Genomic DNA, 13,637 nt, shown 5'->3' with positions numbered 1-13,637 from the left:
TAAATCCATATTGTCGGGGATCCCGTAGATTCTCCTCATCCAGGATCTTATCTAATTGGTGTTTGATTAGAGTTTCCATTAGTTTGCTCACTATCGATGTTAGACTCACTGGTCTGTAGTTTGCTGTCTCCATCTTTGAGCCTTTCTTGTGGAGTGGAATGACGTTAGCCATCCTCCAGTCCAACGGGACGCTGCCTGTACTAAGGGAGAGGTTGAAAAGCGCGTTGAAAAGGTTGAAAAACGCCTTTCTACACTTTCTCATCCATGAAGATCAGGTTGGATTCGTACCTGGGAGATTCTCCTCTATGAATCTAACAAGGGCAATGATGGCCATTTACTCTAGGAGGGGGGGTGAACACAGGGCGGCGATCGTGGGTCTCGACATGGAAAAGGCATTTGATAGCATTTCCTGGTCTTATCTCTTTTGGGTCATGGGTCGATACGGGTTGGAGGGCACATTTATGGAATGGGTGCATAGTTTATACTTCTTGCCCTAGGCTAGACTCCTGGTTAATGGACACCTTACTCCACCCTTCCCGCTTGAACGAGGCACATGGCAGGGGTGCCTGTTGTCTCTGCTCCTTTTTCTGCTAGCTATTGAACCATTGGCGGTTAAGATCCGCTCCGACCCTACTATCCTGGGTATTAGAGTTGGGGCTAGGGAGAGCCATATAAATTTATATCTAGAATATACTCACTTGTACTTATCGGTGGCTCTCTCTATTGACCAAGATTTCTGAACCATTTCGGGCCTTTGAGTTATTTGTGTCGGAACTTTTGCCCCAGGCCTCTAATAAGCATGAGTGCTGGCATGATGCTCTACCGATAACCCCTGTTCAGAAACTGATGCGGCTATTTGGAAAGAGAAAGAAAGAAAGAAATGGGGCACGGAGAGAGAGAGAGAAAGACAGACATACAGAAAGAAAGGGGGCATGGAGAGAGAGAGAAAGAAAGAAGGGGGCAGGGTGAAACAAAGAAAGAAAGAAAAAAATGGGGCACGGAGAGAGAGAAAGACAGACAGACATAGAGAAAGAAAGGGGGCATGGAGAGAGAAAGAAAGAAGGGGGCAGGGTGAAAGAAAGAAAGAAATGGAGTACCGAGAGAGAGAGAGAAAGACAGACATACAGAAAGAAAGGGGCAATGGAGAGAGAAAGAAAGAAATGGGGCACGGAGAGAGAAAGAAAGAAGGGAGCAGGGTGAAACAAAGAAAAAGTTGGTGGAGGGAATGAGGTCTGGAGGAGAAGAAGCATACAGGAGGCTGAAAGAAGGGAAGAAATATTGGATGCACAGTCAGAAGAATAAAGTGCAACCAGAGACTGATGAGATTACCAAACAAAGGTAGGAAAAATGATTTTATTTTCAATTTAGTGATCAAAATGTGTCCGTTTTGAAAATTTGTATATGCTGTCTATATTTTGCACTATGGCCCCCTTTTACTAAACCGCAATAGCGGTTTTTAGCACAGGCTAGCCTATGAGCCTCGAGAGCAGTGTGGGGCATGCAGCGCAGCTCGCTGTGCTAAAAAACGCTATCGCGGTTTAACAAAAAGGGAGGGGGAATATTTGTCTATTTTTTTATAGTTGTTACTGAGGTGACATTGCATAAAGTCATCTGCCTTGACCTCTTTGAAAACCCTCAGAATATAAATGATAATTAACATTTTCTCTGCGTACAGTGTGCTTTGTGTTTTTAAAATTTTATTGTTGGTAGATCATTTTGACTTGGCCACGCAGGTAAGGGGAAGGGAGGGGAACTGCTGAAAGACATCAAAAAATCTTTGCAGGCTTGACTGTGCAGGGAATTATTTTTGTAAAATCATGTTTTGTCATGAGACTGACATTATTTAGACTTTAATTTCTATGAATGAATAGAATGAAAATGATATAAAATTACTTGCTTGTTTTTATGTGCGTGCGCTGAAAGAAAGTGGAGAGAGAGTGGGTTGAGGACGCTGAAGGGAAATGGGGAAGAGAGAGTGGGGAGAAGACGCTGATTTATAAATTGACAATTATACAGAATATTGTTTCTTTTTATACTTTAATATAATAAGTTCAATATAAAACAATTCAAGGCTTGTGTGGATGGAATCAGGTGGTTTGCGGGGATGGGGACGGGGAGGGGACGGAGACAAATTTTTTCCCCCTGTCATTCTCTAGGCTCTGCCACGAATCGATTTCAACTACGTGCGGACAAGCGGGGTGTCAGTCGGGTTGACGTAGCCGTCGTAGCGCAAGTGGGAATGGGGTATGGCTCTCAAAAAAAAAATCTTAATCATTGTACTGCTGATTTTGGCTCTTTTGACTAATGAGTTTGCCTACCACTGCCCTAGGGCCTTTTAGCTGGGCGCTGTGCCCGGCTAATTTAGAAGATCGCCCGGCTGCCATCTATCGCGAATCCTGCCGCTGCTCAACATTAAAAAAAATAAATAAATAACCCCCACCTCTCACCGGCTTGGTGATTTCCCACCAAGGTGTAGCGTTCTCATGCTTCAGGGCTTTAAGGTGTGCATGCCAGCTTCCCTTCTCTTCCCTCCGAAACCGGAAGTTACATTCTAGGGGGGGTGGAGGAGAAGAGAAGGCACGCGCACGTTCGAGCCCCGGAGCATGAGTTCTCTAGGCTAAGGTCAGCAATGGAGGGAAGCTAAGTGAGACAGGTCAGCGACGGAGGGAAGTTAAAACTTGTCTTGTTGCTCTTCCTTGCTACAGGCCTTCCTGGCTGCCAGGTCCTGCCTACTTTCTGTTTCCGCGAAGGCATAACCCGGCAATGGGGAAGGCCCGAAGCAAGGAAGAGCAGCAAGAGGTCAGCGATGGAGGGAAGCTTGCGACTCTGCCGATGGGAGAGATGGGAAGAGAAATGCTGCTGCTGCTGCACCCAAGGAGGGGGGAGGGGGGAAGAGAGATGCTGTTGCTGCACCCAAGGGGGAGGGGGAAGAGTTATGCTGCTGCTGCACCCAATGGGGGAGGGGCAGGGGAAGATAAATGTTCTGCTGCTGCACCCAATTTTTTTGAGGGGAGGGGGAAGGGAAATGCTGCAGCACCCAATTGGGGAGGGGAAGAGAAGTGCTGCTGCTGTGGCACCCAATTGGGGAGAGAGAGGGGATAAGGAACACCAGGGAAGGGAGAGGAAAGAGATGCCAAGACCATGGGAGGAAAGGAAAGGAGCTACCAGACGATGGAGGGCGGGAGGGATGTCAGGGGGGAGTGGGAGGAGGTAGATGCCAAACCAGGTGGAAGGAAGGAGAGAAAGGAAGGAGAAGAAATGCTAGATAATGGAGTGGGAGGGAGAGACGGAAGGAGAGGAGAGAGATGCCAGGGCATGGGGGGAAGGAAGAGAAACTAAAGGAGACAAAATGCTAGGCCAGAAGGGAAGAAAGGAGAGGAGGTGCCAGAGGGAGAGATAGGAGGGAGATGCCAGGACATGGAGGGAGAGAAGGGAAGGAGATAGAGATGCCAGACCATGGGGTGGAGTGGGAAGGAAGAAAGGAAAGGAGAAAAGAGAGATGCCAGAGCATAGGGGAGGGTGTGAAGCCAAAATGAATCATGTACAAAGGAGAGAAAGGGCACAGGATATACAGTTTATTGAAGGGACATAGAAAGAGGGAAGATGCCAAATGGAACAGAGAGAGGGTGGACAGTGGATACAAGGGGCAGAGAGAGGGTGGACAGTAGATGGAAGGGGTAGAGAGAGAGAGGGCACATGTTGCATGGAAGGGAGAGAGGACAAACGCTGTATAAAAAGAAGAGCAAAGAGAAGATGATTAAAGCAGAAACGACAAAAGGTAGAAAGATTTTTTTGTTGCTTTACTTAGAATCAAGTAGTATTATAACTGTATTGATAAAATTTTATAAATTGGTAATTGGAAATAAGGCAATTTTTGGGACTAAACCCTTTTCCTCAGGTCAGGACAGGATACTATAACAGTACTGTTCTGAAGAAAGATTTGGCCTCTGAAAGCTAATTGAAAAATGGATTAGTCCAATAAAATGGTATTTTCTTATTTCTCATTATTTGTTTTATTTTTATTTGTTAATTTTGGAAAGTGGTGATTGTTATATATCAGTTTTTTCAAATTTACATCTACTGTCTATATTTTGCAAAGTATTAGGGGACATGTGTCACTGTTTTTGTGGTGTTGTGGTGTTGCATTGTATGCAGAGTCTGGTTTCTTGGCGGTTCAGTTTAACTTTTGTCTACATATTTCTATTTTTAGTTTGTGATTATTCCTTATTGGGCGAGGGTGTATCTCTGTTCTGTGTGTATGAAAAGAACATAGTTTTCAGTTGGCATTGACTGCAGGATCAATTGACTGTGCGGGATCTGGCTTGTTTAGTTTTACAATGTATGTGTTGGTGTTCTAGTGCTCACTGTAGTGTTTAAGATGCTGCCTTTCCTAGGTACACTCTTGTTGTGCTATATGTGGATTGTTACTAAAAATCATATTTTTCATATAGATGGGGGGGTCAAAAAATGATGGGCCCCGGGTGTCACATATGCTCACCTGTCTTAATATTAAATCATACCATCCGATGATCACTGGATGCCAGATGATCACCCACTATTACCTCAGAAACACTCCCCATTAGTAAGCAGTAAGGGCAGAATGAACAAAGCTCCGGCATCCCAGAGCAATTTTGATTTGCTGGGCTATGCTCAGCACAAATAGCATGAAAATTATATACACCCAATTTGTGCTGAGTACCCCGGTGAAAGGTGGAGGAACTATTCCTGGTGCTTATGCACAAGAGCTGATTGTTAGGCCCAGGACCAGTACAGTGCAGGGCTGAAGATCACCAGAGTTCAAAAGTAAAAAGTTTTTAGTGCCGGCCGTGGCAGTAACAGCTGTGACTCTCATAAAATTCCTATGAACCTAGGAGCTGTTTCCGCCGCAGCCGGTGCTAAAAACTGCGCTACGCTTTTGTAAAAGAGGGGGTAAATGAAGTATTACCAGAGTCTTATACAGGGGCTTCGATACTTACTTTTTCTTACTAGCCATTCCTCTCCCTTCTAGCTTTTGCTGTCATCTTTTCAACCTGTTCGGCCACCTTAAAACCATAGTTCCCTCCCTCCCATGGTGTCCAGTATCTTTTCCTCCTTCCCTCTCAGGCACCACATGGTGTCCAGCATTTCTCTCTGTCCCTCTACTATGGTTTAAAGCATCTCTCTTCTTTCTTCCTTACCTCCCTCCTACAGCACTTCTCTTCTTCTTCCCCCACTCTTTCATGGTTTCCAGCATTCATTTCCTTCCTTACCTTCCTTGTTTGTTACTTCCTTAGCAAGCACATTGTCAGAAGCCTGGAGAGAGGAACTGAGAGAACTTGCTGTGAAGGTCTGTGCCACACCTCCTGTTGAAGCAGAACAAATGGAGGTAGGTATGCTATAACTGCACATTCTGGATTCCGAGGACATAAAAAGAAAGCATCAGATGTGCTCATGGAATTTATTTGAATGTGATGGTTTTATGTGAAGAAATCAAGGGTAGAGGAAGAAATGAAGTTAGGGTGGAGTCAGAGGTAGCATACAATGATGTGTAGAAAATTAAATTCCCTTTGTGCCTCCTTTTCAGAGCTGGCCCTGTGCATATGGTTAGAATTTTTGCATATAGCCCACAGCCCATTAACCTCCAACCAAACCTGCAAACTTCCACTCCACAGTGTGCCACCCTGCAAGCTGTTGCCCTCTGTAAGTGGGAGAAAGAGCAATTAAATCACATGTTCGAAGCTAATTACCATATATACTCAAATATAGGATGAGATTTTGGGGCCAAAAAAATGGCCCCAAAATGGGGGTCTTGTCCTATATTCGGGTCATCCCCCAGTGACCACCCAAAACCCTCCCAGACTTCCTGCAGGCCTGCCTTAGGCCGGGACAGGAGGGATCCCTCCCGTTTCCTGCCCCGGCCGACACTAATAATTACTACCCTCCCTCGCGTACCTGTTCCCTGGTGGTCCAGCGGTGTATCCCTCCTGCCGAATGCGAAGCTAGTAGCCAGCGACGCACCCGGGCTGGCACGCAAGAGCAGCCTCTTGTGGCAAAAGGTCAGAACATAGCAAATGACCCATTAGTTATACTCATTAAAAATACATGATTAAATTAACTTGTCTCTTTTCTTTGATATTTCTGGGCCATAGACTGTAACGTCCACCTGATACTATCCTAGGTTCCAACTGCTGGAGTTGCCATCCAAGCTCACACCAGCCTGTCCAACCATCCCATTGTTTGCAGGATATCTACCATAAAGTCTGGCCAGTAACATCCTCATGTTCCAAGTTAGTGGAGTTCCCATTGATGCCTTCTCCAGCCCATCCTACACCGAATCACCATATATAGGACATAGACCATGCAAGTCTGTCAAGTACTGGTCTTAGGCCCAGATTCTCAAAACTTTAAAACCGTCACTAAACTGTTTTCTGGCGGTTTAGCTGTACGTAGTTTAGCAACAGATTATCAAAAGGGATTATCTCCGGCTTTAGCAAGGATTCTAGCAGTCTCCGACACTGACATGCAAATGGGCTCTTCAACATTGAAATAAGCCCTCTGGTGGATTCTATAAAAATGCTGAGCCATTTTTAAAAAGCAGCGTTGGCTTTTGGTGACTAAAAAAGCGACTGGTCCAGGGGTGCCGATCAGTGTCACATGTCCATGCAGGACTTACACCCTAAATGGTGAGATCCTAGCAAGGACTGTAGCAGAACGTGACTTGGAGGTGATCATTAGCGAAGACATGAAGACTGCCAATCAAGTGGAAAAAACTTCATCCAGGGCTAGACAAATCATGGGCTGTATCCGTAGAAGTTTCGTCAGCTGTAAGCCCGAGGTCATAATGCCGTTGTACAGATCCATGGTGAGATCCCATCTGGAATACTGTGTACAATTCTGGAGGCCGCATTATCAAAAAGATGTGCGGAGAGTTGAATCAATTCAGCGAATGGCCACCAGGATGGTCTCAGGATTCAAGGATCTCCCGTATGAGGAACGACTGGGTAAGTTGCAGCTGTACTCACTCGAGGAACGCAGAGAGAGGGGAGACATGATAGAGACGTTCAAATATGTCACAGGCCATATCGAGGTGGAAGAGGATCTCTTTTTCCTTAAAGGACCCACGGCAACAAGAGGGCATCCGTTGAAAATCAGGGGTGGGAAATTTCATGGCGACACCAGAAAATATTTCTTCACCGAAAGGGTGGTTGATCGCTGGAATAATCTTCCACAACAGGTAATTGAGGCAAGCAGCGTGCCAGATTTTAAGAAAAGATAGGATTGGCATGTGGGATCTCTTCATGGAGGTAGTTAGGGGGTGGGCCATTAGTGTGGGCAGACTAGATGGGCCGTGGCCCTTTTCTGCCATCATGTTCTATGTTTCTATGTTTCTATGTCTTGTAGGCAATCAGCCAGTGCCAGCACCTCTTCTCATCGGCCCTCTTTGCTGCTGGCACCACCTACTGGCATCTCAGGGCCTGTCTGAAGGGCCTTCTCGCATGCGCGGATATCGATGTGATGAAGTCATGCATGCATGTGATGTCATCACAGTGACGCCCGCATACTTCTGGGTGCCTCGAGATGCAGCCACTACCTTTACTGTGCCACATCTCGAGAAAGTTTGCGGGACACTGTTTTATTTTTTTTTTTTTAGTTCAATGATTTTATTGAATATTATAGGAATTATAAACAGAAAGCAGTTCAAACATATAGAATCATAATAAAAATCATGTATCAAATATTTGTATCTACAATCATTTGAATAAAACTAGATTAATGAAAAGGATCCAGAGTATCTGGAACTGCTTAGAAAAGGAACAGAAGAAGACAGAGAAGCAGGAGGGATAAGAGAAAGAGAGAGAAAGATAAAGAAAGAGAGAGAGAATGAGAAATAGAGAGAGATAGAGAGAGAGAAAGAGAGAGGCAGAAGTGTCTATAGAGCAGAACGAACATATGAGTCTAAGAATGGCCAAGGTGATTTGTTTCGTGTCAAGTTTGTGGAAGATCGAGAAAACAATTTCTTCTCATATGCATAAGATTCAAATTTGTGGTACATACTTAAAGAGTTCCACCAAAAAGTGTAGTCTAGTAATGAGGATGATTTCCAGTTTTTCAGAATATGCATTAGAGCTGTCACGAACATGGTGTCAATGAGTTTAGGCGGGCAATTTGATTGTGCAAAACATGGGTGTTGGGAACGAAGAATTATAATGTCCATGGAGATCACTTCTGAACATTTAGTGATAGATTTTATGGTGTCCCAAATACGAAGCCAAAAGGAATGAACCATATTGCAGTGGAAAAGCATGTGATCGAGAGTTCCGGGTGCTTTCAGACAGTTCCAACAGGTAGAATCTTGTTGTAGATTCGCTTTCCACTTACGATATGGAGTCCATACTGCATTCCACATAACAAAGTACATTGATTGTGAAACTCTGGATGATAAAAGAGGACGATTTGTGGAAGACCAGAAAAGTTCCCAATCTATTTCAGAAAGCGTGGTTTTCAAAATAGAGTCCCAATGGTTCATAGATTGAGTTGAAAAAGTAAAGAAGTGATCTCTTAGTATACCATAAAAAAAAGATATTGTCTTACCCTTCATTAAAGCCAGAGTAGACCAATGACGAACAGTATGAATAGAGGTCATAAAATCAGGGCGGATATGTATATTATCTAATATTCCAGTAAGCATAAGCCATTGTGATCGTATAGAGGATGGGAGTGAGTATGTGGAACGGAAAATATCAAAGGGGACAAAAGAATTAGTGGAGATCAATTGATTAACAAACCACACACCCGCCCGCTGCCACCTTTTCCATGAGAGGGATCTTCCGTTGATCTGAATTTTAGAGTTATTCCAAAGGGACATGAGTGGGCCTTCATCAGCGTGAATTTCAGCTGCTGCATCTAATAGGCGTAAAGCATGCTGCGTTGCACATAATAAAGAATACCTTCTCAAGTGTCTAGGTATTGACACTGTAAGAAAGCACGAGACGTGTAGTGGTGTACATAAAAAGCGTTCCATTTCAAACCATGCTGGTTGATCTTGAGGGTTCGAATCAACTATCCACTGAGCTCCATATTTGGCTAATGATGCAATATAATAGTAATAAAAATCTGGTAGATTTAGGCCGCCATTAATCTTAGAGGCCTTCAGCTTGGCGAGAGCAATACGAGGTTTTTTCTTGTTCCAAATAAATTCAGAAATTTTCATATTAAGCCAATGAAAGAATTTTTTCCGGCATAAAAGGGGAAGCATAGAAAGAATGTAATTAATTTGTGGAGCCAGAGTCATTTTAATGGAGGCTATTCTACCCCACCAGGACAGATAAAGCGGAGACCAACGCGTTGTAGTATTTAAAATTAAATTTTTGATTTTGGATATGTTAAGATCCTGAGCATGATCTGGATCTTTATGAATTAGGATTCCCAGATATTTCACAGCTCCTTGTGACCATGGAAAAGAGAAGTGAGCTAGATCTGAGAAGGAAATATGGTCATTAAGAGGAAAGATCTCCGACTTCTCCCAATTGACAGAGTATCCCGAGAGGCGAGAATATTGGGAAACTATGTAAATGAGATGGGGTAGAGAGAAAAGGGGATCTCTGAGAAAGAGGAGAACGTCATCGGCATAAGCTGCTAATTTAATGTCTCGATTGGATGAGGGAATACCTTTTATTAGGGAACACTGTCGGATAGCAGATAATAAAGGTTCCAATGCTAGATCAAATAATAATGGTGAAAGGGGACAGCCTTGACGGGTACCTCTGTAAAGGGAAAATCTATTAGAGAGAGAGTTATTAATCAGGATACGGGCCGTGGGTTGACGATATAATGTTTCTATCCAATTTGTGAAAAAGGAACCAAAGTTGTACCATTTCAGTACTCGGAATAAGAAAGGCCACTCCACTCGGTCAAAGGCCTTTTCAGCATCGATGGCCAGGCCAATCACAGGCTCAGACATTGTTTTAGCGTGAGCATTTATATGATGAAATAAACGTATATTATCTCCTATATATCTTTGTTTGATGAATCCTGTTTGATCTTTATGTATGAGGGTTGGGATCACTGTGTTAAGTCTTAGTGATAAAATTTTCGCCATGATTTTGTAATCCAAATTGAGGAGAGAGATAGGACGAAAATTTTTAACCATAGTAGCATCTCTATCTGGCTTGGGAATAACTACAATGGTGGCTTCAGTGAAGTTAAATTGTTTGTCCGGAGTGGAGTGGAGGAAATCATAATATGTTAGAAGTTGAGGTGCTAAGAGAGCTCGGAAACTTTTAAAAAACTCACCAGTAAAACCATCTGGTCCAGGGGCTTTCCCAGCGGGTAAGGAGGATATAGCAGTCTCAATCTCGTTTGTAGTTATAGGAGCATCTAGTTTTGTTTTAATAGATTCCGATATAGTCGGATGATTTAAAGAAGCAAGAAAAGAATCTATGTCCGAATCAGGGGCCGAAGACTCAGAATGATATAGGGCAGTATAAAATTTTTCAAATTGGGAGGAAATCAACGATCTGGTTCTTACTAATTGTCCTGATGGGTCTTGAATAGCTGAGATGTGTAGACGTTTTGATTTGGTTTTGAGATATCTAGCTAAAGGGCGACCTATGAGATTATCTCCCATATAGTGACCAGAAGTTGAAATAAAGATATCTCGTCGAGCCGTGCAAGAGACCAAAGTATTATATTCATATTTAAGGTTTTGAATACGTTGGAATAAGGATGGATCATGTAAATGAGTAGACATATGTTGTAATTCTAGGTTTTTAATAGAAATTTCCAATTCTTTTTCTTTTTGCATGGATTGTTTCTTTTTCCAAGAAGCAAGCTTAATCAATTCACCTCTGAGAGAAGCTTTGTAGGCTTCCCAGACGATAGAAGGACAAATTTCTGGATCTTTTGTATTAAGTTCGAAGAATTCTGTAGTAAAGGATTTGATTTTGTCCACTATTATCTCATCTAAGAGTAAGGTATTGTTAAGTCGCCAAGAAGGAGATTCTTTGTGCGGAGCAGAAATAGATAGATGCAAAGAAATAGCTGCATGGTCTGTAAGAGATATTGAGTGTATGATAGCGTTTGTCACATCTTGAATGAGAGGAGAGGAAAGAAGAAAGAAATCAATCCTCGAGTAGGTGTTATGTGGCGGTGAAAAGTGGGAATATTCCCTACCTTTTGGATTTAATAAGCGCCATGGATCTACTAGGGAGAAGGCTTCTTTTAAAGCATGTAGAGCTGCAAAAGATCTGGATTTGGAGGGTCTGCAAGAGGATGATCTGTCTATGTAAGTATCTTGAATTTGATTGAAATCCCCGCCCAGTATCAGAGAACGAGAGTCGTGTTCAACTAACGCTAGTTGAAGGTCTTTAAAAAAATCTGGGTGGTCCAAGACAGGAGCGTAAATATTAAGGAACACAAAATCTACAGAGTGCAACGCAGCATGTACTAGACACCATCTACCGTCAGAATCTGTTTTAACAGAGTGAACAATAGGGGATAGTTTGTCACTGAGAAGTATTGATATCCCATTTTTTTTCCTCTGAGTTGCAGGAGAATATAAATGAGTGGAATATCCCTTCAATTTAAATTTCAAGGAGGCAGTGGGCGGTAGGTGGGTCTCTTGTAAGTATATCACATCAGGATGTTTATTAGACACATAGTTGGCTATCTTTTTTCTTTTAATAGGATGGTTCAAACCATTCACATTAAAAGAAAGGATATGTAAGTCAGCCATAATCTATTATATGTGGTGTTATAGCATAGCAGATATCACCTTTATAAGAAAAAAGTAAATGACATAAACAAAATATCAGACAGACACTTCTGCCAGAAGGTAGAAATAAAGAAAGCATAAGATAAAGAGCAAATAGAATAGCAGTGACAGCATAATACAAGGTCAGAAAAAAGAAAGACCAAAATATCATGTATGGAAGAAAACAGTTTAAGAGTGCTCTTATGAGCACGGAGAGATAACTCATATGGAACAGTTAACATTATTTCACACTCACTCAATTTGAGAAACATGAAAGTGGTGTGCTTTTTGACACTAGGCAATAATTTGTACAGTCTTGTATTAACAAGTTATAACAGCAGAAAATCTTGACAGCAGAGAACATTAATAGCAGGAAACAGATGCAAGCATAGACATCAGTAGCTCAACATGTTAGCGCATTTTCAGAGAGTCCAGGAATGCAGTCAGCTCATCAGGATCAGTGTAAGAAGTGGTGTGGTTATTGTAAGTAACTTTCATCCTGGCAGGATACATAAGACCGTATTTGGCTCCAATGTCTTTGAGCTCTTGCCGGTGAGAGAGACACTGTTTTAAACGTGTGTATCTTCTCTGTTCCTTCTCTCCTCCACAGTATACATATTTAGAACATAGAAACATAGAATATGACGGCAGAAAAGGGCCTTCGGCCCAACAAGTCTGCCCACTCAAATAACCCTCCCTTCTAAGTTCTTCTTTGAAGTGAGCCCACATGTTGATCCCATTTGTTCTTAAAGTCATTCATGTTACTGGCCTCAACTATCTGAAGTGGAAGATCATTCCAACGGTCAACCACCCTTTCGGTGAAGAAGTACTTCCTAGTGTCACTATGGAATTTCCCGTCCCTGATTTTTAGCGAATGCCCTCTTGTCGCTGTAGGGCCTGTAAGGAAAAAAATGTCTTCTTCCACCTCAATATGGCCAGTAACGTATTTGAACGTCTCTATCATGTCACCCCTCTCTCTGGGTTACTCGAGAGAGTAAAGGTACAATTTACCTAGACGTTCTTCATATGGGATATCCTTGAGCCCTGAGACCATCTTGGTGGCCAATCGTTGAACCAATTCCATTCTTAGCACATCCTTCCGATAGTGTGGCCTCCAAAATTGTACACAGTATTCCAGATGTGGTCTCACCATGGACCTATAGAGCGGCATTACTCACCTTGGGATTTTGGCTGATAAAGCTTCTCCGGATGTAACCCAGCATTTGTCTAGCCTTGGATGAGGCCTTCTCTATTAGATTGGCTGCCTTCATATCTTCACTAATGATTACACCCAGGTCCCGTTCTGCCACAGTTCTGGTTAAGGTCTCACCATTCAGAGTGTAGTTTCTGCATGGGTTTCTGCTACCAAGGTGCATAACTTTACACTTCTTGGCATTAAAATTCAGCTGCCAAATAGTAGACCAGTGCTCCAGAAAAAGTATGTCCTGTGTCATAGCGTCGGGCATGGTACCTCTGCCCACTATGTTGCATAAATTAGCATCATCGGCAAATAATGCAATTTTACCCCGAAGTCCTTGAGGCTGATCTTATATGAAGATATTAAATAGGATTGGACCCAGGACTGAGCCCTGCGGTACTCCACTGTGCACTTCCAACTTTTCAGAGGGAGTACCTTTTACCACCACCCTCTGATGTCTGCCACTGAGCCAGTCCCTAACCCATGAAGTTAATATTTCTCCTAGCCCCAACGAACTCATCTTGTTCAAAGTCTTTTCTCATATTTCTTTTGGTTCAAACCCTTACTATTTTCATCACCATCCTCTGAATTGCTTTTTTATATCCTTCGCAAGATACAGCATCCACAACTGACACAATACTCCCAAGTGTGGCCTTACCAATGATCTATATAGAGGCATCAACACCTCCCTTCTTCTGCTGGTTACTC

The 13,637-nt window shown here is 42.9% G+C and overlaps 1 protein-coding gene across 2 annotated transcripts in view; it reads left to right on the top strand.

The window, feature by feature from the left end:
- Window positions 1–13,637, top strand: part of TBATA (thymus, brain and testes associated) — a 227,924-nt gene that overhangs the window by 92,464 nt on the left and 121,823 nt on the right. For both annotated transcript variants that reach the window (XM_033943293.1, XM_033943294.1), the window contains exon 5: window positions 5,274–5,365. In XM_033943293.1, coding sequence (XP_033799184.1) covers window positions 5,274–5,365 — 92 coding nt within the window. The remainder of the gene's footprint in view (window positions 1–5,273; window positions 5,366–13,637) is intronic.

Source organism: Geotrypetes seraphini, chromosome 4 (genome assembly GCF_902459505.1).
Source record: "Geotrypetes seraphini chromosome 4, aGeoSer1.1, whole genome shotgun sequence".
NCBI lineage: Eukaryota > Metazoa > Chordata > Amphibia > Gymnophiona > Dermophiidae > Geotrypetes > Geotrypetes seraphini.
Note: the sequence above shows the minus strand (reverse complement) of the source record. Positions and strands in the feature narration are given on the sequence as shown.